Consider the following 26,114-nt stretch of genomic DNA (forward strand, 5'->3'; position numbering starts at 1 on the left):
TGGATCCAGTGACAGCCAGATCTGAAATGTGGAAGTACTGAGCATTTATGCCTGATTGAGTGAAATGTGTTGAAAACGTATCTGTGCAAAGTAAACTGGGGCAGGATATGCCTTTGTAGAATAATGGAGGTTCAAGGTTGAAGATTCTACTTCCTATGGAATGTATAGTGCAGGGATATAGATCTAACACTTTTCACATTGTAGACTTAAGAGTTGTGAGGGACCTTGGAAGTTATCTAATCCATTCACCTCCTTCTTATAGATGCAGAAACCCAGAAGGTTAAGTGCCTTTACCAGTATCACAGAAGTAGAATGTGGCAAAAACTGGGATTGGAACGCATGCCTTCTGACTCAAAATATTGTGCTTTTTCACAGTACCACACTGCCTGCTAGTCTCCCCTCTCGGTGGATGTGAGCCTCCTTGCTCAGTACATAGCCTAGAATCCACACATGATTGTTCCTCGTCTTGAACCAACCTCGCCAACACACTCCCAACCCCATCCTCATTCCCGAATGGCTCACATCTCCTCAGTACTAACTGGATCTGTGACCCATCAGTGAGTAGTGAGTGACAGAGCGGCTAGTTGGCCCCTGGTTAAACAAAGTCAGACCACTCTGTGCCAGATCTGGGACCTCTTCTTGACCTGATGCCCAGCAGCAGGCAGGCTCTCATTTAGTCTGTACACTAGAAGTGTCCTCATAACATGTTCCTTACTAGACTCTATCCCTCTATTCCTTCAAACCTCTCTGTCTCTCTCCCCCTGTGCCAACGTAAGCTGGAATAATGATTCAGATTTTTTCTTGGATGTCTCAATCAGAATTGGGCATGGTGTATTTTCTAGATCTTTGTGGAATAGTTGGGGAAAGCTTGTTTATGCTACTTTCTTCTACTCTGCCAACTTGGCTATTCTCAAATAGAGTGATTTCAAGTGATAATACATGTCATTTTCCATTTTTGTAATTTATTCTTCATATTTTATTTTATTGCGAGTGGGGGAGAGGAGGCAATCAGAATTAAGTGACTTTCCCAGGGTCACACAGCTAGTAAGTGTCAAGTGTCTGTGGCCAGATTTGAACTGAGGTCCTCCTGACTCCAGGGCCATTGCTCTATCCACTGCACCACCTAGCTGCCCCATATTTTTGACATTTAAAAAAAAATGAGTTAAAAATTCCTTGCCTTGATCCCAACCCTTCCCCACCCATTGAAGAAGGCAAGCAATATAATATAACTTACCATGTGAATTCTTATAAAACATATTTCCATATTAGCCATATTGTAACAAAAAAGCAAGAAAAATAAAGCAAAAACGTATTCTTCACTGTTCATTCAGACTTCAATAGTTCTCTAAACGTGGATAGCATTTTTTATCATGAGTCCTTTGAAATTGTCTTAGATCATTGTTTTGATCAGAGTAGCTAAGTCTTTCATAGTTAATCATCATTATGATATTATTGTTACTGTGTATAATATTCTTCTGGTTCTGCTCATTTCACTTTGTGTCAGTTCATGTAAGTCTTCCCAGTTGCTTTTTTCCAAAACCATCCTGTTTGCCATTTCTTAAAACACAACAGTATTCCATCATAACTCCTTTGACCATTCCTCAACTGATAGGCATCCCCTAAATTTCCAACTCTGCCACCACAAAAGAGCTGCTATAGATATTTTTGTACATGTCAATCCTTTTCCCTTTTCTCTGATCCCTTTGGGATACAGACCTAGAAGTGGTATTGCTGGATGGAGGGCATGTACAGTTTTATAGCATAACGTGGGCATAGTTCCCAATTGTTCCCCAAAGTAGTTAGACCATCAACAGTATATTAAAGTCCCAATTTTTCCACATGCCCTCCAGCATTTGTTGTTTTCCTTTTCTGTCATGTTAACCAATCTGATGGATGTGAGGTAGTATCTCAGAGTTGTTTTGATTTGTATTTCTCTAATTATTAGTGATTTAGAGCATTTTTTTATATGACTATTAATAGCATTGATTTCTTCTTCTGAAAACTGCCTCTTTGGGTCCTTTGATCATTTATCAATTGGAAAATAGCTCTTATTTTTATAAATTTGGCTCAGTTCCCTATATGTTTGAGAAGCAAGACTTTTTAAAAGAGAAACTTGCTGTAAAAAATTTTTCTGTTTCCTGCTTTCCTTGTAATTTTGGCTGCATTGGTTTTGTTTTTGCAAAATCTTTAGAATTTCATATGATCAGAATTATCCATTTTACTTGCTGTGATCCTCTCTATTTCGTGTTTGGTCATAAACTCTTCCCTTAACCATAGATCTGACACTTTTCTGTGCTCCGCTAATTTACTTAATATCTTCACCCTTTCTGTCTAAATCATTTATCCATTTTGATCTAGTCTTGGCATACAATGTGAGATGTTGTTCTATGCCTAGCTTCTGCCAAACTGCTTTTTAATTTTCCCAGCAGTTTTTGTCAAATGGTGTTTTTACCCCAAAAGCTTAGATTTTTTGGTTTATCGAAACACTAGATTACTATTGTCATTTATCATGTGCATTGTGTACCTAATCTATTCCATTGATCTGCTACTCTTTCTTTTTTTTAATGTTTTTTGAAATTTTTACATACACAGCAGAACACAAAGAGAAGATTATTTTCTGTGCTTCCTTCTAAGTTTTCTTCTATTTTCTGCAGTGCACTTTTTAATCTTTTTTCTTCCTCCTTCTCCTTCCATGGGCCCCCACCCCACAAGAAGGCTACAATTAAACACAAATATACACATGTGTGTATACATACACACACATATCCATATATGTAAAACCACATTCTATACACTTCTATTTAAGAGTTCTTTCTCTGGTAGTGGATAGCATTTTCCTTCATAAGTCCAAGTCTTTCCAGGTTTTTCTAAAATCAACCAACTCATCATTTTTTTAATAGTGCAGTGGTACTACATCACAATCATATACCACAACTTGTTCAGTCAGTTCCCAATTGAAGGACAGCTATCATTTTAACCAACCTGATAGGTCTAAGATGATATCTCAAAGTTGCATTAATTTGAATTTCTCTCATCAATAATGATTTAGAGCATTTTTGCATATGACTATATATATATATATAATATATATATATATATATATGTATATATATATAGGTTGGTTTCTTCATTGAAAAACTGCCAGTTCATATATCCTTTGACTATTTATCAATTGGAGAAAGACATATATTCTTATGAATTTGGCAAAGTTCTTTATATACTGGGGGAAATTAGACTTTTAACTAAAAGATGGTCTATGAAATTTTCCCCTAATTTTCTGCTTTTCTTCTAATCTTGGTTTATTTGTATAAGAACTTTTTAATTTAATATAATTGAAATTTTCCATTTTACACCTCATAATGCTCTCTATCTCTTGTTTATTCATAAATTATTCTCCTGTCCATAAGTCTGATAAGTAATGTGTTCCATGTTCTTCTAAGTTTCTTGTGATATTTCTCTTTATATCTAGCTCCTATATCCATTTTGACCTTAGCTTGATACATGGTTTAAGATGCTGGTCTATACCAAATTTCTGCTGAATTGTTTTCCAAACAATTTTTACCAAATAATGAATACTTGTCCTAAAAACTTAAATCTTTATGCTTGTTAAACACTAGGTTACTATATTCATTTGCTGCTGTAAATTGTATGTCTACTCTGTTCCGCTGATCTACCTTTTTATTTCTTAGTCAGTACCAGGTAGTTTTGATATTTACTGCCTTATGATGTAGTTTGAAGTCTAGTAGTGCTGAACCTCCTTTTATTTTTTTAATTAATGTTTTTTGCAATTTTTTACCTTTTGTTCTTCCAAATGAATTGTATTATTTTTTCTAACTCAGCAAAATCTATTTTTTAGTAATTTAATTGGGGTGGCATTAAATATATAGATTAGTTAAATAAAATTATCATTTTTATTATATTTGCTTTGCCTACCTATGAACAATTAATATTTCTCTAATTATTTAAATCTTGTGTTTCTTATAAATGACATATTGTTGGATTCTTTTTTTTTAATCCATTGTGCTGTTTCTGCTTTGTGGATAGACTAATCCTATTGGCATTCAAAGTTATAATTACTAGTTGAGTACTTCAGTCCATCCTATTTTTCCTCACTATTTACCTTTCTCACCCTGTTTACCCTATCCCTTCTTACATATCTAATTAACTTCTAACCAGTATCTTGTCCTCTCCTTACTTAATCTACCTTCCCTTCTAAGAGTGCCCCCCATCCTCTTAATTCTTAATCTACGCACCCTTCTGAAAATCCCTCTCTTATCCTATCCCCTTGCACTCTTATTTCTTTATCATTTTAGAAGAATCTTCTAGATGTATATGTTGTTCCCTCTCTAAACCAGTTCCAATGAGAGTAAGATTCTAGTACTACCAGCTCTCTGCCCCAACTTGCTTCTTCTATATCAGTTCTTCCTTTCACACCCTCATTTGTATGAGATGAGAACCTCCTTCTTAACTCTCACTACATAATTTTAGTTTTTAGAATCAATCCATTTTACTCAGTTCTGCCCAAGCCTTTCTTTCAAACTACCCAAGTAATGATGACACTCTTAAGAGTACTGATAATATTTTTACATATAAGAAGTAAACAGTTTGGCCTTAAATCCCTTATAATTAGTCTTTAGTGTTTACCTTATGTTTCTCCTGAATCTTACATTTAAGTTTTTCTATCAAGTTCCAATCTTTTTATCTCAAATACCTGAAAGTCTTTCAGTTCATTGAATGTCAATTTTTTGTTGCTGCTGTTCAGGATTATACTCGACTTTGCTGGGTAAATTATTTTTGGTTGCAACCCTAGCTCTTTGAAATACTATGTTTCAAGAACTACTGTCTTAATGTAGAAGCTGCTAGGCCTTCTGTGATCCTGACTGTAGCTCCATGGTATTTTAATTTTTCTTGCTGCTTGTGGTATTTTTTTCTAACTTTGGAGCTTTGAAACTGAACTATGATATTCTATAAGTATTCATCATGGGTTCTCCTTCAGATGATGATTAGTGGATTTTTTTTTCTATTTATGTCCTCTCATTCTAAAATTTTAGGGCAATTTTCCTTGATATTGTATCAAGACCCTTTTTGTTGTTGTTGTTGTTGTAACTTTCAGGTAGTCCAACAGTTCTTACATTGTCTCTCCTTGATCTGTTCTCCAGATTAGTAGTTCTTCTAAGGTTTGACATTCTCTTTTATTTTTTTTTCATTTTTTGATTTTGTTTTATCATTTCTTCATGGCTTATAATGGCATTAGTTTCTCCTTGCCTAATTCTAGTTTTCAAGGAGTTATTTTCTTCCTTAAGTTTTTGGATCTCTTCTTCTAATTTCTTGACTTTTCTTCTCACAATTTTCTTGATTTTCTTGGATTGCTCTTATTTTTTTCCTAATTTTTCCTCAATCTCTCTTATTTGATTTTTGAAGTCCTTCTAAGAAATTTCTTTGGGTTTGTGACCACTTGACATTTCTCTTTGAGTAAGGAGTGGCTTTTTTAACTTTACTGTCTTCCTCTGAATATGAACCCAGATATTCTCTATCCCCTTAGCTATCTATGGTTGGGTTCTTTCTCCTTTGCTTATGCATTTTTATTTTGTTTACTTTATTTTTAGCAGCAGGGTCATATAGCTAGTACGAATGTGTCTGAGGCCTGATTTGAACTCAGGTCCTCCTGTTTCCAGCCTGGGTTTTTCTTAGAAGGTAGACTCACAAGTATTTTATGTCATTTGCAGTTATTTTAAATGGAATTTCTCTTCCTAGCTCCTGTTTTTGGGTTTTGTTGGAAATATATAGAATAGAATGATTCATGTGGGTTTATTTTCTCTTGTACAGTTTTGCTAAACTTGTTGGTTGTTTCAACTAGTTTTTTTAGTTGATTCTTTAAGTTTCTTTTATCTGCAAAGAGTTATAGTTTTGTTTCCTCATTGCCTATTTTTATTCTTTTATCTTCTCTTATTGCTATAGCTATTTCTAATACAATATTGTATAATAGTGGTGATAATGGACATCCTTGTTTCATGAAACCTGATCTTATTGGAAAGGCTTCAGTTTTGTCCCTGCAACGATAATGCTTGCTCTTGGTTTTAGACAGATACTACTTTTCATTTTAAGAAAGGCCCATTTGATTGGGAAAAGGACCCACATGTACAAAAATATTCATAGCAGCTCTTTTTGTGGTAGCAAAGAATTGGAAATTGAGAGGATGCCCATCAATTGGGGAATGGCTGAGCAAGTTGTGGTATATGAATGTAATGGAATACTATTGTTCTATAAGAAATGATGAACAGGCTGACTTCAGAAAAACCTGGGAAGACTTACATGGTCTGATGCTGAGTGAAGTGAGCAGAACTCAGAGGACTTTGTATACAATAGCAGCCACGTTATGCAATGACTAAGAATGTTAAAGTGAACCCTTCTCAGCATTACGAGGATCTAAGACATCTCCAGAGGCCTCGGGATGGAAAATGCTGTCCACATCCAAAGAAAGAACTATGGAAGTCGAATCGCTCTCACTTATTTTTACCTTAAGTTGAATTTTGTTTCATCTTTCTGATGGTTCCTCCTATTGGTTTTAATTTTTACTTACAACTTCACTAACGTGAAAATATGTTTAATGGGTATGTAAATGTAAAGCCTATGTCAGATTGTGCACCATCTTGGGGAGGGTGGGGGGGAGAAAAAGGGAGAAAAAATTTTCAACTCAAAAGCATATGGAAAAATAAAATTAAATAAAAATTAAAAAAAAAGAAAGGCCCATTTGATTCCTATGCTTTCTAGTGATTTTAATGAGAGTAGGTATTGTATTTTGTTAAAGACTCTGCATCTAATGAATCAATCACATGATTTTTGTTGGTTTTGTTGTTGATGTGATCAGTTACCCTGATAGTTTTCTTGCTGTTGAACCATCCTTGCATTCCTAGTATAAATACCATTTGGTCATAGTGTGTGGTCTTTGTGATATATTGCGATAATCTCCTTGCTAGTATTTTATTAAAAATTTTGCATCAATATCCATTAATGAAATTGGTCTATAGTTTTCCTTCTGTTTTTGCTCTCCCTGGTTTCAGTATCAAAACCATATTTGTATCATAGAAGGAATTTGGTAGGACTTCCTCTTCACCTGTTTTTCCAAATAGTTCGTATAGTATTGGAATTAATCGTTCTTTAGATGTTTGGTAGAATTCACTTGTGAACAAATCTGGCCCTGGGGAAGTTTTCTTAGGGAGTTCATTGATGGTTTGTTCAATTTCTTTTTTAAGATGAGGTTATTTAGGTATTCTATTTCCTCATCTGTTAATCTGGGTAATTTATATTTTCATAAATATTCATCAATGTCACCCAGATTGTCAGATTTATTGGCATGTAATTGGGAAAAATGTTTCCTAATAATTGCTTTTAATTTCTTCTTAATTGGTGATGAATTCACCCTTTTAATTTTTGGTGCTGGATATTTGGTTTTCTTCTCTCTTTTTCTGAAATGAAATTAACCAATGGCTTATCTATCTTATTGGGTTGGGTTTTTTTTCCATAAAAACAGCTCTTAGTTATTTGTTAGCGCAATAGTTTTCTTACTTTCAGTTTTATTCATCTTACCTTTGATTTTCAAGATTTCCAATGTGGTGATCAATTTGGGGATTTTTAATTTGTTCCTTTTCTAGTTTTTTTTTTACTTGCATGCCCAGTTCATTGTTCTGCTTTTTCTCTCTTTTATCAGTGTATATGTCTAGAGATATAAATATTCCCAAAGTACTGCTTTGGCTGCATCCCACTCATTTTGGCATATGGTCCCATTGTTGTCATTATTTTTAATGAAAATATTGTTTCTATGATTTGTTATTTGACCCACTTGCAAAGGTTGGATTTGCAGAACTTGGTAAATGAATGGACATGGGAGTGAGGGATAGAAAAAAGTAGTAAGTGACTTCAAACTTGCAAACCTAGGTAATGAGAAGCTTGATGGTGTGCTGGAAAGAAATAAAGAAATGGAGAAATGGTGGTCTTTAGAAAGAAAGATAAATGAAATCTGTTTTAAACATGATGAGTTTGAGATGCTTATGGGATAATCATTTGGAGATTTGACATTTAGTGGTACAGGACTGAATCTCAGGAGAGATATGGGAATCATCTGCATAGAAATAACTGAAGCCATGGAGCAGGTCAAACTCCTATGAACTCCTTTCTGAATGTTTGAAGTATTTTTTTTTAAATTTTTACATGGGAGCTCTGGATTTTGTCTCTGCCATTATTGCAACTTTTCCTTTTGGTCTTCCTTTCAGGAAATGATTGGTAGATTCTTTTTATCTTTACTTTGCCCTCTAGTTCTAATAGATCTTGGCAGTTTTCATTTATGATTTCTTGAAATATATTTTCCAAGCTTTTCTTTCTGTCATGGTTTTCAGAGTCTAATGATTCTTAATTTTCTCTTTGACTACTTTTCCAGGTCTATTGTTTTTTAAATCAGATATCTTTTGTTTTCTTCTACTTTTTTCAGTCTTTTAATTTTGTTCCAATATTTCTTGCTGTTTCATGGATGATTGATTTTTGTTTGCACTTAATAATAAGTGTTTTATAAATATTTATTTACTGAGCATTTGGTATTTTCTAGTATTCTCTTCCAGCCTTCAGAGAATCCATTTCTTGGCATATATGTGTATATATATATATATATATATATATATATATATATATATATATATATATATGTATATATATATATATATGTATATATATATATGTATATATATATACACACACACACACACACACACACACACACACACACACACATGTATTTATTTTATTTTTTTTTTGCAAGGCAATGGGGGTTGTGACTTGCCCAGGGTCAAACGCTAGTAAGTGTCAAGTGACTGAGGCCAAGTTTGAATTCAAGTCTTCTTGACTCCAGGGCCTGTGCTCTATCTACTGTGCCACCTACCTTCCCCTAACACTTTCTCTTCTAAGTTATTAATTCTCCTTTCAGTTTATTTCTTCAAGAGTCTTTATTTCTTTTTTTCCCTTGCACTTATTTTTTTCCTAAGTATTTAGTAGTCCTTGTGAAAAATCCTTTTTTTCCTTTTGAGTTTTTGCTTGAAATTGCTATGTAGTTAGTATATAATTTTATACAGGTTGGTGTTCATCTCTTCTCTACCTTTAGTTATTGAATTGGGATTTTGTGGCAGGGCCAGGCTCCACCCACTGCTGTGCCTTGGGTGGGGTGATTTGCTTTGATTGGTCTTATTCTGGGTTCTTTCACTGACCTTCCTGTCTTTGGGTTCACCCTCCTACCTAGTGTTGATCATTATTTAGTCTAGTGAGAATATCATGGTTGCTGGAATAGGTATGTGGGAGGACTGCTTTCTCGTTTAAGTTAGCTGAAAGTGTCTTATCTGGCTCTTCACAGAATTTTTCTACTTCATTCTGTGCAACAGATATTGGAAAATAAGCTGTAGTTATCTTCCTGGTGTTCTGTTTATCATGCTCGTCATGAATAATGAAAGATGAAGTGACTCAATATCCTATGAAATGTTTTTTATTGCCTTTGGGCACACAGTGAAACCAAATTCTTTATATACCTCTTCAAGGAGAATCTGTGACTCATCTTTTCATTTAGCTGCAAGTTATTTACATCTTCTGATTCTACATACAGTACAAATATCATCATGGATATTCTTCATTTCCTTCATTGGTGTCCACTTGCTAATATTGGTAAAAAATTACATAGTTAGAGTATTAAAAAGTAAACCAGTATTTATAGATTGTCTGAAAATGCAATGATACACACACTGATACAATAATAGATATAATGACAGAAAAAATGTTTTCAACAGTCACTGAAGATGGTGGTGCCAATTTCATCTATCCTGCACCACACTCTCTAGTCACACATTCCCTCCCTTCTTTCTAGGCCATCACACCTGTTTTGTTATTAATGAGTTTTTTCCCTTCAGCTCCAATCTTGATCCTGTAGCTAACAAGCCATCTTTCATTTTCATATGACACTATGTTAATGGCACATAGCCTTGAAATATCCTACAGTGCCTTCTCAGTAATATTCATAAGAAACTCAGGATAGCACCTCTGTTATCCCAGAAGAAAAGCAAAATGATGAAGAACATATAGTAATTTAATTAAATAATTTTCATGGGCAATATAACTAGATTAAATATAAGGAAAAGATTATAGTTGATTACATTTGGGAAACTATATAGCACTTTCAGTAATTCCAAGCTGCCTGCTGCTGCAAATATACACATATACGTACATAAATACATATATTTTTAAATATATGTACACATACATATATTTTTTAAAATATATATACACATACATATATGTTATGGTGATCTTTGTATCTGTAGTCATATGTATATTTCTGTAATCAGAAATTTAAAAAATTTAAGCAGTGAAACTGAAATTTAATATTTCATGTTATTTATTACCTTTGCTTTTTCTGATGTTTCATGAAAATCTTTGTGTGAGATTCCTGATGATATCTGCTCCAGGCAGGTACTTTTATCTTCTTTGTCTAATGAATGAAGAGTACATCTATTGAAAGGAGTTTGGAATGGGGCAGAAGTAGAAGAGGTGAGATAGATCAATTTTGCAGGGCATACAAATTTTTGTAGGGCTAATGATTTTTAGAATCAAAGACATTGATTTGAATGTTTTTGTTGGTGAAAGTTCATTTACTAATTTTAACTATTCTATTCAATGTGATACAGAGAATATGTCCTTTCCTTTTCCAGGAAAGAAAAACAAATTAGGCGGGTAGAAGAGGAAATTGAACAAGAAAAACAAGCAGCAGATGGCATTATTAAAAATATGTCTCCTGAAAAACAAGTCAAGTATATAGAGATGAAAACTACGAATGAAAAATTATTACAGGTAATGGCAATGTCTTTCCTTTATTTTTAGGTTAAAATTTATTAAACACACATTAAATTGCTGGTTTCCATGGTACATTCTCAAGTTGAATAATAAGACTAGCCTTTTGGAGTCCTCATTGTCTTGAACTCTGAAACCAGTCTCCTTCACTCAGTGGCAGTGGCAGCAAAAGCTCAACTCTTGAATTGAAGGCAGCAATTAAAACGAAAAAGATAAAAAAAAAGAACTACAAGGATTATATTTAATAAATGGAAAGAACAGGAGAATTGACCAAAGAAACCGGGGGGGGGGGGGGGGATGGAAAAAAATTCAAGGGAAAAGAGTCCCATTGTTATAGCAGTAGTAGAGATTAGAAGGGGCAATGAGGTACAATTTGACAACTAAGAAGAAATGTGATGATAGAGGCAGAAAATAAAATACCTCTGCTGTCTAAAGGAGCTAGCTAACTATACCAAAAAAGACTCAGAGCATTCGTGTGCCATCCTTAAAGAGTTGGATACATGTTTAGGTATCTAGTAACCTCTTCTATCCAGAATGGATTATTCCATGCTGATACCAGATAACCCAGTTTTTATTGGGTTGTATTTTGCTTCGGTTTTATTCACTGCTGCATTTCTTGTATTTTGCTTCAGTTTTATTCACTGCTGCATCTCTCTTACCCTGAAATTTATACAAAATCTTTCTAGTTTATCTATCTAAATATTCTCTTTGTGTCATCTGATGTATGTTATAGGGACACAGTAATTCTTTTATTGCCTTTTCATGCTTTCATGTAAATACAAGTGCATAACAGGACACAAAGGTTTCATATCTATCACCTGTCTTCATAGGGCATTGAGATCATCTATGCACTATAACTTTGCAGCCCTCAAAGGAAGACACATCAATACTTGGCCTTTCCCACTTTTTTTATTGCCTGATTTGCCCTACTCCCCCCCCCCCAAAAAAAAAGCCTGGAATCTGAAATAAAGTAAATTTGAATCAGCACCAGGAAATACTACCCTTCTCATCTTGCTTCTTGTTTAATCTCTCTGGTATCCATTGCTTGGTCCCAAAAGATAAATTCCCCAAGAAGTCATGATTTTGACCCAAGAAAATTTCAAGAAGTGTTATTTTAATCTTGGTATGGGGTGTGAAACAGCTATTTGGATCCTTTGTAAGTGCTACCAGTCAATTTAAGTCTTGATTTGATATGTATTTTCCCTCCATTCAGAGAGGTCAAGAGGGTTTTTGTCCTGTAATACAATATAAATGAGTTGTAGTGCAAATAGATAGTACAGGATTATACCTTGAAATAAAGGCATCATAGAAATGTCAAAATACTATTAAAAGAAGTTCTATTATCTAGAGACCTTTCATGAAGAATTAATGCATTCTAGCAAAGGAGCCGTGCTAATTGCCAAAGGCTTAATGTAAGCTCCAATACTCCATTTATAACTTAAGATGATGAATGAATGAATGAAAAAGCACTTGTCAAGCAGTGATCTTAAACAGTTATGCTTTTTTTCTTGAAAGTCACTAGATATACAAGTCCTGTAACTTTTAAGTGTGAAAGTAACATTAAATTTGGCAGTTTAGCCAATGTTTTTGCAAAGTGGTATTTTTTGGAAAGGTTTTTTCTCTTTAACAAAATATACACATGTATATATATTATCTATATGTAGTTATCTTTAACAAGATAAAAGAAGTAGAAAAATAAGATACTCAAGTTCTAGACAAAATATATTTTGGGTAGTTATTAGAAGTAGCATAATACAATGGAAAAAAATGCTGGTTTTAGAGGCAGAGGACCTGAGTTAAATCCTGACTTTGACACTCAATACCTATGTGACCTTGGGCAAATCATTTCACCTCTGTGGGTCTCATTTTCCATTTGTAAAATGAGGGGTTTGGATTAGATGACCTCTAGGGTCTCTTATAGTTTCAAATCTCTGATTTTTTACTTCAAGTTATTATCTATAATTTTGAAATATACAGATATGACTTATTTTCATACTTAGGTCACACTAACATTTGGCATTTTATCCCTTTTATCTAGGAATTAGATACACTTCAGCAGGAATTAGATTCACTAAATATGAAGAAAGAAGGTCTGGAAACTGTATGTATGGAATTAAATAAAAGCTTTATTATTACCCAAATACAGAAGATAATTGGGCCTGATCAAATTGTGAACTAAATTATTAGGTTAGTGGGACTCAGCCTTTTACTTTCCTGGTACAGAAAGTTACAAATTTGTAAGTTAGTGATTTTAAATAGTTCAACAATTCTACTCTCGATTCAAGATCATAAATATTTTAATTGGGGGAAGGAAGAAAAAAGGGAGTTCCTTCTGTACACCAACACAACACTATTTCAACAATAGTGAATGTTACTTAATTCCAACCCTGCGTGCTTTTCTTCTCCTTCTCCCGTCTTCCATCTGCTTTTCTCAATTTTTGTTGTAGACAGGCAAATGGCAGAGTATAGCTGTGTTTTTTGATTGGCAGAATTGTCACCATCTAACTGATAGCTACTGAATAAAATGTCAGAATGTTATAAGATTATATCTTAAGACTTTGCTCTTAAAATAGCTGTTTACCTTTTTATTTTCAGATATTAAATATAGTCAATATCTGATTATTTCCATGTGGTAAATCACTGTAGACTATCTGCAAGTGGTAGGACATAACAGAAATATACCTTATTCAAGGAGCAGGGCCACTACATTGTCCCATGTGGGTGTCAGGATTTTCCACTACACAGATGTCACTTTGCTAAGTTATTTGAGTTGTGGTCATGGACTTAAGTCACATGCCACGTGTTCTAGCTCCAGGAATAGGGACAGTAACCACAACCATTTTTTTAAAAAGTCCATCAGTCTTCTTCCATGAAGAGATAAATCTTTTTCTTTTCCTCCAGTTCTGTGACTTCATTAGCATAGGAGCTCTCTGTGAGGAAACTCCCCCTACTAATGTAGATCTGTAACTTATAATCTTAGAAAATTGCCTAGGACACTGAGAGGTTACGTGACTTACCCAGAGTCTAAAGGCCAGTTTGTATCAAGGGACTTGAACCCAGATCTTCCTGTATTCTGTCCTCTACTAAATGATGCCTTTTAAAGTTGTGTCATATATGTTAAGAAATGTTTTCAGTGCTATTATCAACTTAAATAAAACATAAGCCTCTAAGTTCCTAAAGATTATGATGTGAAATATCTCAATTAACAAATATTTCTCCAGTAACTTATATGTGTCTAAGTGCTATAGGTCTACAATTTAAATATAAAACATAGTCCTTTCTCACATTGAATTTACAGTTTATTTAGAAAGATTCCATTTTCACACATAAGTGCTGAACGATACAGCATCTAATAAAATGTTAAATTATGTGGTCGGCTAGGTTGGATAGGTAGATGGCAGTGTTGTGTAGTAGAAAGAATACTGGACTGGAAATCAGGAGACACCCCCCCACACACACACACACACACACATATTCTATCACTAATGAGCCATATGATCTCAGCTAAGTCACTTAGCCTTTTTCAGCCATAGACTTGTTTTCTACGCAATAAGTCCTGGACTACATGCTCTCTGGTGCTTCTCTCCAGCTCAGCAAATGTGTTAAGTAATTATTTACTTCAGGCAGTAAGTATAAAACAGTTAAAAGAGAGATTAGCAGACTAGAATCGTAATGGAAGTTTTCATATAAGTGGTAGAACTTGAGCTAGGTTATATAAGAGGGATAGAATTTATATAGACAGAGAGGCAGGGAGAAGGACATTCATACAAAGGGAAACCTCAGCATTGCTTTTCATTTCTTCCAGGCTCCAAAGAAAAGGCATCCCTCCTACTCTTCTCCCCAAATTTAATTTTTTCACTTGAGTTCTAGATCACATTCCCCTCTCAACTCCTGAGAGATTATGCTCCTGATCGAATTCCTTCTTTTCAAGTGTCTTTACTATCTACCACTCCATTAGCCCTATAGCTTCTGCTTTTAAAATGCTCAGGTCTCCTTTATGTTTGTTAAAAATTATTTATTTTAGGGGGCAGCTAGGTGGCACAGTGGATAGAGCACCTGCCCTGGAGTCAGGAGGACCTGAGTTCAAATCCGGCCTCAGACACTTGATACTCACTGTCTGTGTCCCTGGGCAAGCCACTTAACCCCATTGCCTAGCAAAATACAAAAAAAAAAATTTACTTTAACCTGCTATCCTTTCTGCTTTCCCACCATTTTCCTTTATTTTTCTGCTAAATATACTGAATGATCTACACCTGTTGCCTCTGTTACTTCATTCATTCCAGCTTAAAACCATTGTAGCACAATGCCACATAGAAGATACTCAGTAATTGCTGAATTGGATAGCATGAGCAAAAGTAGAGTAAGAAAAGTGAATATGCCATATAGAGGGAAACAATAAGTTGCCATAGGGATTGGTCCTCTAATCTCAGTGATTTAAGGGATCTCCCAAAATAGGTAACTCTCCTTATCAATATAAGTTGGCATCTTCTCTGCAACTTATGTTATTAGAGAGTTGTCTAGAGCAACATGAAGATAAGGACAAGTAGACCACCTGAAGAGTGCAAACTGTATTTGAGTACATAGAGTATATGAGTTCAACTTTGTAGCACTGATTACTTCACTAACTTATTCTGTTATGCTATTATTATTATTATTATTATTATTAAATAGTGATATTCTACTCATAGAAGAATACCTCTCTGATCTGTTCAAGGGGAAGATATTTTTCCCTCCAAAGGCCCATTCTTTTAAATGGGTGCACTGAACAGCCAGGCAGACCGTTTGCACAGGGAAGGCCAAAATCTCTTGTGAACCTACGCTAAAAAGGACTTAAGTAGGTTCATAGGAATTTTTGACTCACCCTATATAAATGCACTGTGGTATTGTTAAAACTAAATATAAATAAAATGTTACTATGTTTATTCATAGTTTAACAGCACCACATGCAAATATTCCCATAAATTACAAATTATGGGGCCCTATATCAGTGATGTCAAACTCACATAGAAACAGAGCCTTAAATAAGGATCCCTACAGACTACATATTGACTTAGAAAACCACATAATAGCATTATCAATATTCTATCATATTTTCATTTTGTTAAATATTTCCCACTTATATTTCCATCTGGTTCAGGCTACGAATGGGGGTTTTGCAGGCTATGTGGAGGTGAAGAAGTTAGTGATAAAACTTTGAACTAAATTATTAGGCTAATGGGGCCTGCATGTTTGACATTTAGGTTCTACATAATATATTTTTTAAATACATTAGAACATGAGCTCTTTGAGAATAGGACAGTTTCACTCTTTAGATTTGTATCTCTAGAACCCAGCACGGTGCCTAGAACATATTTAGGCCCTTAACAAATGCTTGTTTTTCATCGTAATTGATTAAGATGCTGGTGACAAACTCTTCAACTTATCTCATACTCATAATCCAAAATCTGTTTTGTTGTCAACTCCAAAGTAAATAGTTTTGTTTTCTCTTTAGGAAATAGCACACTCCCAGGTAAAACAAGAGGCTGTACTTCTTTATGAAAAACTTTATGAATTGGAGTCTCACCGAGATCAAATGATTGCAGAAGACAAGAGCATGGGATCTCCAATGGAAGAGAGAGAACGATTACTTAAACAAGTAGGAAAAATATTTATAATATATGTTTATGGTATGTCTTAACCTTAGCAAAAAGAATTAGAAAGGAAGCCAAGAAGCTTATGCTGTACTGAGCAATTAATGCACTAGTTTATTATCTTAAAATATTGAATACCTTTCCTTTAAGAGTCAGTTCCATCTAAACTTGATGTGATATATTTGATAATAAGTCAAAATAGGTAAAAATTCACTTTTTTGACATGAAATTGACTAATTTTTCTCACAGTTTTGTCCACATCAAAAGTAATTTTTAATGGCTACCGTATCTTCCAATTTGTAGTTTTATAATTTCCATGTTTGGAAGGCTTAATATCTTCCTTTAATATACATTTTATAAGATGCAAATTTGAATTTACATGTTTCTAAAAATGAATTTTATTGATTTTTTTACATTACCTATTTTTGAATATGTCCTTCCCTTTAGCCCTTTTTGAGAGTGCCATCCTTTATTTTTTAAAAAATATGAAAAAAGGAAGAAAAAAATGTTCCACAAAACTAAGTAACATAGCAAAAGAAGTCTGACATTATATTCAGTATCCCGTACCTGTGGTTCTTTACTTCAGCAAAGGAGTAGGGGAAGGTGTATTCTCATATATTTTCTTTGGAGCCAAGCTTGGTCATTATAATTTCACATAATTCAGTTTCATTAGTTATCATCTCCATTTACATTGTTGTAGTCATTGTGTATATTGTTTTCCTGGTTCTGCTTACTTCATTTTGCCTCAGTTCTTGTAAGTGTTTCCATGCTTCTCAGTAATTTTCATACTCATTTCTTTCAGTACAGTAATTTCCTCTTACATTCAGTTAGCTAGTCAACAAGCATTTATTAAGTACCTATTATGTGCAAGGCACTGTGCTAAGTACTGGGGGTTAGGGGAATACAAAGAAAGGCAAATAATTCTTGCTCTCTAGGAGCTGACAGTCTAATGGGAAGGTTAGCATACAAACAACTATTTAAAAACAAACTATAATCAGGATAAATTGCAGATAAATAATGTGTGAAGGAACTAGTATTAAGAGACATTAGCAAAGTCTTCCATTACCACATTCATGTACCATAATTTGTTTAGCTATTCTGCAATCTATGGGCACCTACTTTGTTTCCATTTCTTTGCTATTGTAAAAAGTGCTACTATAAATGTTTTGGTGTATATGAAACCTACCTTTTTGTTTTGACCTCCTTGGGGTATATACCTAACAGTGGAATCTCTGGGTCAGTGGATGTAGTCATTTTAGTCACTTGGTTTTCAAAATTCCAGGTCATTTTTGATGATGGTTATACCAATTCATAGCTCTACCAACAATGCATTAGTGTGTCTATCTTTCTACAACTCCTCTGATTTGACACCTTTCCTATTTTGAGGAATGTTTTGATTTGCATTTCTCTTATTATCAGAGATTTGGACCTTTCTTTGATATGGTTGCTAATAGTTTGCAAATCTTTGGAAAACTCCTTGTTTATATTTTATGATCACTATGGGGGAGATTACTCCCACCTCGGAAAAGTTATTCCATTCTCTGTTTTTAGACTAAAACTAAGGCCTTCTATTATTGCTACTACCAGTGTTTTCCATGTCGTGGATGTAATTAAAAAATGCTTTGAACTTGTGTATTTTTTGGGAAGAGGTCAGAACCATCACAAAGGAAAGGAAGCCTGCCAATTGAAGAGGACCTCAACTATTTCTCCGGGACTCAAGGAGTACTCTGAAGTAGGAGCAAAGGGTAGAAATAAGAGGGGGTCAGAGAGAGTCATAATTGTATCAAAAAGCAGTCTATTCTAGGTGAGTCTTTCTGGAAATGAAAGACTTTGATTGTCCAGTCATATTCTCTCAAGGTCTCAGACCACTTGACAAGCCTCATAGTCACCATCTGGGAATCAATATACAATTATCCCTTCCACATCACAACTCTCCCCATTGCAGTTTCGATATATTTTGAGTTAGCATAAGAAATTAAATGGAATTTTTTGGGAGTTTTGTAAGAAGCCATAGATGATATACAAAAGTCAACAGATGACACAGAAAAAGTTTAGAAACTCAGAAATGCATAAAATACATGTGTAGTACTGTATAGTATCAACATATTTTATCTTATAATTCCAATAATAATTCAGACTTCTTCTCTGGTATGAAGGGAGGGCCAAAAATTTTACACAGATCTTCCAGATCATGAGGGCACCATACCCCTAACCCCCACAATGTGGAAGGGATAACTGTATACCTTATTCTCAGCAGTATATGGGATATGTATTAGGTCATAAAAACTTCAAAATCCGATGTAAAAAGGCAGAACTATTAAGTGCATCCCTTTTGGATCTTAATGTAATAAAATCACATTTAACAAAGGGCAGTGGGAAGATAGATTAAAAATTAATTGGAAACTAAATAATCATCCTAAAGTGTGAGTCAAATAATAAATCATAGAAACAAAATAATTTTATTAAAGAGAATAACAAGACAACATACCAAAATGAGTGGGATGCAGCCAAAGTAGTACTTAGGGGAAAATTTATTTTTCTAAATTTTTATTACATCAATAAAATAGTGACAGGGCAGACCAATGAATTGGGCATGCAACTAAAAAAATAGATAAAGAACAAATTAAAAATCCTCAATTGAGCACCAAATTGGAAATCCTGAAAACCAAAAGCAAGATTAATAAAACTGAAAGTAAGAAAACTATTGAGCTAATAAATAAAACTAGGAGCTGGTTTTATGGGGGGAAAAAAGCGATAAAATAGATAAGCCACTGGTTAATTTGATTTAAAAAAAGAAAGAAGAAAACCAAATACCCAATGTCACAAATGAAAAGGGTAACTCACCACCAATGAAGAAGAAATTAAAGCAATCATTAGGAAATATTTTGCCCAGTTATATGCTAATAAATCTGACAATCTGAGCAAAATCAATGAATATTTATGAAAATATAAATTATCCAGATTAGCAGATGAGGAAACAGAATATCTAAATAACCCCATCTTAGAAAAAGAAATTGAACAAGCCATCAATGTACTCTCTAATTAAAAATCCTTAGGGCCAGATCGGTTCACAAGTGAATTCTACCAAACATTTAAAGAACATAGTTCCAATATTATATAAACTATTTGGAAAAACAGGCAAAGAAGAAGTCTTACCAAATTCCTTTTATGACACAAATACTGCTTTGATACCTAAACCAGAAAAAGCTGTTTTAGAGAAAGAAAGCCATAGACCAATTTCTTTAATAGACATTGATGCAAAATTTTGAAATAAAATACTAGCAAGGAGATTACAGCAATCTATCACAAAGATCATACACTACAACCTGGTACAGTTTATACCAGGAATGCAGGACTCGTTCAGTATTAGGAAAACTATCATCATGATTGCCCATATCAATAACAAAACAACAGAAATCATGTGGTTATCTCAAAAGATGCTGAAAAAGCATTTGACAAAATACAGCATCCATTCCTATTAAAAACACTAGAAAGCACAGGAATAAAAGGAGCATTCCTTAAAATGATAAGCAGTATCTCTCTAAAATCATCAGCAAGCATTGTCTGCAATGGGGATAAGCTAGAGGCCTTTCTGGTAAGATTGGGAGTGAAGCAAGGATGCCCATTATCACCACTACTCAATACTGTACTGGAAATGTTAGCTATAACAATAAAAGAAGAAAAATAAATTGAAGGAATTAGAGTAAGCAACGAGGAAAGAAAAGTATCAGTCTTTGCAATTGATATGATGATATACTTAGAGAATTCTAGAGAATCAACTAAAAAAACAATTAGAAATAATTAACAAAGTTGCAGAATGTAAAATAAACCCACATAAATCATCAGCATTTTAATTTATGACCGACAAAATCCAGCAGCAAGAGATAGAAAGATAAATTCCATTTAAAATAAATGTAAACGGTACAAAATACATGGAAGTCTACTTGCCAAAATAAACCTAAGAACTAGGTGAACACAATTACGAAATACCTTTTCACACAAATAAAGTCACCTCTAAACAACTGGACAAATATCAATTGCTCGTGGGTAGGACAAGCCAGTATAATAAAAATGACAATTTTGTCTAAACGAATTTACTTATTCAGTGCCTTACCAAACTACTAAAAATTATTTCATAGAGCTAGAAAAAAATAATAACAAAATTCATCTGGAAGAACAAAAGGTTGAGAATATCAAGGGAATTAATGATAAAAATGCAAAGGAAGGTGCCTAGAAATACCAGATCTCAAACTACATTATAAAATAGTAATCATCAAAACTATTTGGTACTGGCTAAGAAACGAAGTTATAGATCAGTGGAATAGATTAGATACATAAGACACAGTAGTAAATGACTATAGTAATCTAGTGTTTGGTAAACCCAAAGACCCCAGCTTCTGGGATTTGAACTCACTGTTTGACAGAAGCTACTGGGAAAACTGGAAAACAATGTGGCAGAAACTAGGGATAGACTAATATCTTACACCATATACCAAGATAAGGTCAGAATGGGTACATGATTTAGACATAAAGGGTGATACCAAATCACTTTTGATTAGAGAAATGCAAATCAAAACAATTCTGAAATACCACCTCACATCTATCAAGATAGGCTAACATGACAAAAAGGTAAAATGATAAATGTTGGGAAGGATGTGGGAAAATTGAGACACTAATGCACTGTTGGTGGAGTTGTGAACTGATCCAACCATTCTGGAGAGCACTTTGGAAGTATGTCCAAAGGGCGACCAAACTGTGCATATCCTTTGATCTAGTAATACTACTACAAAGGAAAAAGGATCTACATGTACAAAAATATTTATAGCAGCTCTTTTTATGGTGGCAAAAAAATGGAAATTGAAGGGATGCCCATCAATTGGGAAACAGCTTAACAAGCTGTGGTATATGAATGTAATGGAATATTATTGTGCAATAAGAAATGATGAGCAGGCAGATTTCAGAAAAACCTGGGAAGACTTGTGTGAACTGATGCCAAGTTAAATGAGCAGAACCAGGGAAACATTGTACATAGTAACAGTAACATTGTGTGGTGATCAACTGTGAGTGACTTAGCTCTTCTCAGCAATACAGTGATCTAAGACAATTACAAAGGACTCATGATGGAAACTGCTATCTACATCCAGAGAAAGAACTGATGGATTCTGAATGCAGATCGAAGCATACAATTTTCACTTTCTGTTTTTTTCCCTTTTGTTCTGTTTCTTCTTTCACAACTATGACTAATATGGAAATATGTTTTACACAATTGTACATATATGTATACATATATATGTGTGTGTGTATATATAAAAAAACCTATATTGCTTATCATTCTAGCAAGAGGATAAGGGAGGGAAGGAGGGAAAAAACCTTGGAACTCAAAATTTTGTAAAAATGAATGCTAAAAATTATCTCTCTATATATCTATATATAATTGGAAAAAAATAAAATACTATTGTGACTCTTTTAAAAAAGTATCTTAGGGTACATGTCTAAGGGCCCCCCATCACCTAGCAGGACTAAGAAGAAAGCTTCAGGTGTGGTAGTTCACACCCCTTATTTAAAGAAAAAAGAAACCAGGGCATGGTCCCATTTGTGTTTTCCCCCTTTGAAATCCATAAATTGGATTTTACTGAATTATATAGGTTTCAAAAAGGTGAATCAGATTTAACATTTCAATGATACATACTGTATTGGGGAAAATCTATGCTTGAACTGTTTGATTTTTCTCTGTTATTTTAGTTATTTACTAGCTTCATTCACTCATTCCTTACATACTATTTTATTGTGCTTTGTAGGTTAAAGAAGATAACCAGGAAATAGCAGGCATGGAGAGGCAGTAAGTATCATTTTCCTTATGTCCATTCCCTACTCTTTATTTTTTAAATGAATATGAGATTAAAATTATTATATTTGTTCATCTTATGGTTCACATTAATAACATCAATACTGGTATAACTTTTACCTCGCAGAATAGGCAAATTTAAACAATGTAAACTGGACTAGATATCAAGAAGATCTGAGTTCAGATCTAACTTACAACACACTTTGTATGACCCTGGGCAAGTCATTTAACCTCTGTCTGCTTCAATTTTCTCATTTGCAAAATGGGGATAATAATAGTATCTATTTCCTAAGGTTGTTTTTATCAAATGATACAACAAATAATATTTGTAAAGCATTTTGCAAATCTTATGGTGCAATATGAGTGCTAGTTATTATTAGTAGTATATTATTGTTATTATTAAATTGTCGTGACGTTTCTCTCTTTTGGTTTTCCTTCTGCCTGTTATTGCTTATGCTCAGTCTCCTTCCATGGGTATACCCTAAAACTCTGTCCAGGGCCATTCTTTCTTCTTTCACTTGGTGACTTTTTCAGCTCCCATTGATTTAATTATTATCTCTATGCAAATGACTTCTAAATCTCTCTATCCAGCCTAATCTCTCACTTTAAATCTATTCCTGCATTGTGTACTATTTATTGAGACATTTCTGATTTTATTTTTTGGTAGTTTTCTAAAACTCAAGGTGTCAAAAAATATAATTCATTATGTCTGCTCTCCCTTAACCCAGCCCTGCCCCCTCACCTTTTATTCCTCATGACTTCTCCATTTCATTTTAGGATACTCCACCTTTCTAATCACTCAGATTTGCAGCCTTGGTATTTGACTTCTCATTTTCCCCTAACCCACATGTTCAGTCAGTGGCTAAATCTTATTGTTTCTACCTCCACAGCATCTTTTTTATTGGTTCACTTCTATCTACTCATATAACCACTTTCCCAGTTCAGGGCTTATCACCTCTGACCTGGACTATTGCAGTAGTCTCCTAATTGGTTTCCCTGACTTAAGTCTTTTTCCTCTCCAATACATTCTCTACATCAATGATGTCAAAATCAAATAGAAACATGTGCTGCTTATAACTATACCTAAAGATCTCTATGAGAACATATTGTCTTAGAAAGCTACATATCAACATCACCTATGTTTTATTATATTTTTGTTTATTTTGTCAAATATTTCCCAGTTACATTTTAATTTGGTTCAGGCCCCACTTAGGAATGTTGCAGGCTGCATGTGGCTTGCAGGCTGAATGTTTGATACCTGTGCTTTATATAGCTACCAAAGTAGTTTTCCTAAAGTTTGTTTTGACCACTTTACTCCACTACCCTATAAAATCCAGTGGCTCTGTATTGATTCTAGGATTGAATATTGAATATTATTTCATTTTCATCCTATCCCTTTTATATTTTTATTCTCTCTAAGTTTAATAATGTACATAATTATTAGTATGAACATGTATATAATTTTATAAATTAGTAGATATTATAAGTTAGTTTTACTAGATTTATAAATTAGTAGCTATATATATATAATACGTATATATACACACACACATATATATACACACACATATATACACACACACATATATATACACACATATATACACACACATATATACACACACACACATATATACACACACACATATATACACACACGTACGTATACACACACACACACACATATATATATATATATATGTATATACATATATATATATATATATATATATATAGGGTTGTGTTAAAAAAAATTTTCTTGCTGACAACAGTGGTTAATCAGAAAGATTTAGCCTAAAGATTTAGTCCTCAAAGTGGGGGTCATAGGATGACTCACAGGGTGTTGTGACCAACTAATCAAAACATGTAAAGGTAGGTCAGATCCCACTTTCCTGATAGCCAGTTGTGGGTCTTCACCCACACAAATTCCTACCACACTCTACTTATCGTCATCTAACAGTTCCCTACTCTGCTGTCTCCTGTCCTCTTCCAGGTTCCCAAAATCTTCCCTTCTGGGCCTGGTATCATTCCTTACGTGTATGGTTTTAACCCAATCAGGACCTAGGTATCTGTGGCACCTAGACAGATGGGATTAGGAAATTCCCACACACATCACAGTTCTTACGCTTTACAACCCTGATAGCTTTATGACTCTAGTGCCTCTTCATTAGCCCAGGGATGAAAGACAGTGGCCAGTGAGTAAGAGCCATGGCCTCTCTTTTACCTTTTGGTAGGACTGAGTGAGATCCACAGGATGAACAGGCAAAGATATATTTTGATCTCTGTTACAGATTTCAGTACCTTTCCCATTAAATCCATCTCTCATCTTCAAGCAACAAATATTTACTAAGCTCCTACTATTTGCCAAACACTTTTAGGCATTGGGGATACAGTGACAAAAATGAAACAGTCCCTGTACTCAGGGATCCTTGTGAATATTTTGGAGATTAACCAGTTTAGTTTCAAAGTCTGCAAACTTAAAGACATCCCTGAATTATGAAATAAATCACAGGAGTCTGTCTGTCTTTCCACCACCATCCCTCTAAAAATGACCTTCCTCATATTTTGTCATCTTTGCCAATTTGCTGGTGTAGGGTAAAACCTCAGGATTATGTTGATTTGCATTCTTCTTACTGGTAGTCATTGGGAGCCACCTTTATGTAGTTGTGAATAGTGTTCAGTTCTCATGATGTTTGTTCATATCTTGATAACTCATATACCAGGGAATGTTTGGCTTTATTCATTAGGTCCAGTTGCCTGTCTTTCTGGGTTGTCAGACAAAAGTGATTCTAAAAGCAACTCTTTTTGAAAGGAACTTGTGCTAAGGAGAGAACATCAAGCAATGGATATTTGGAAATGTGCCTACTGTTAGGTGGTTTTATTGCCAAAAGTTGTGTCATTTATATGAATTCTTATATCCATACACTTTAATAACTTAGAAACAGAATAATTCTAATATATTTAAAAATCTTCCAAATTAAGAATTTTAGTTGGTTTTTAATCCACTTGTTACAAATTTGCATTTGTTTATAAGAATAACTGACATTGGGGCAAATGTGAATTTACTATCTAAGTATTAACTAAAACTTTTATGTAATTGGTAGGTGAGACTGGGAAATGAGTTTCAAGTAAATGCTATGAATAGTATTCTTTTTCCACCATGACAACAATTAAAACCAAGTATTCAAATAAGCCAAACTTATGTAACTTATAAATAACTGTAAATATATTAGAACTGCCCTATGCCCATATTCACTCTGTTGCCAAGGTCTGTTGATTTCACCTTTGCAACATTTCATATGTTACTGTACTTGGACACCCAAGCCCCCATCACCTTACTGTAAAAGCCTGCTTGATGGATCTGCCTGTCTCAAGTCTCTCCTCACTCCAGTCCATCCTACATTCAGCTACTAAAGTGATTTTCCTAAAAGACAGGTCTAACCATGTCACCCGTCCCCCTACTCAATAAACTCCAGGGGTTCCCAGTTGCCTCCAGGATCAAAAACATTCAAAGCCCATCAAAATCTAGCCCCTCCTACCTTTCCAGTCTTAGACTTTACTCTTCCATCCAGTGATACTCCTGGTTGTTCCACAGACAAGACACTCCTCTAGGCTCTAGGCACTTTCTCTGGCTTGTCCTGCCTGCCTGAAATTTTCTCCCTCCAATTCTGTCTTTTACAAGAAGCCTTTCCCAACATCTCTTAAATCTAGTGCCTTCCCTCTGTTAATTATTTTCTATTCTGTACACAATAGGCTTTGTA

At 34.2% G+C, this 26,114-nt stretch overlaps 1 protein-coding gene across 2 annotated transcripts in view; it reads left to right on the forward strand.

Annotated features, from left to right (window-relative positions):
- Nucleotides 1-26,114, forward strand: part of IFT74 (intraflagellar transport 74) — a 129,473-nt gene that overhangs the window by 54,892 nt on the left and 48,467 nt on the right. For both annotated transcript variants that reach the window (XM_020970028.2, XM_020970029.2), the window contains exons 9-12: nt 10,740-10,878; nt 12,917-12,979; nt 16,370-16,513; nt 22,307-22,347. In XM_020970028.2, the coding sequence (XP_020825687.1) occupies nt 10,740-10,878; nt 12,917-12,979; nt 16,370-16,513; nt 22,307-22,347 (387 nt within the window). The remainder of the gene's footprint in view (nt 1-10,739; nt 10,879-12,916; nt 12,980-16,369; nt 16,514-22,306; nt 22,348-26,114) is intronic.

This window comes from Phascolarctos cinereus, unplaced genomic scaffold (assembly GCF_003287225.1).
Source record: "Phascolarctos cinereus isolate Bilbo 61053 unplaced genomic scaffold, phaCin_HiC Scaffold_4;HRSCAF=312, whole genome shotgun sequence".
Lineage (NCBI taxonomy): Eukaryota > Metazoa > Chordata > Mammalia > Diprotodontia > Phascolarctidae > Phascolarctos > Phascolarctos cinereus.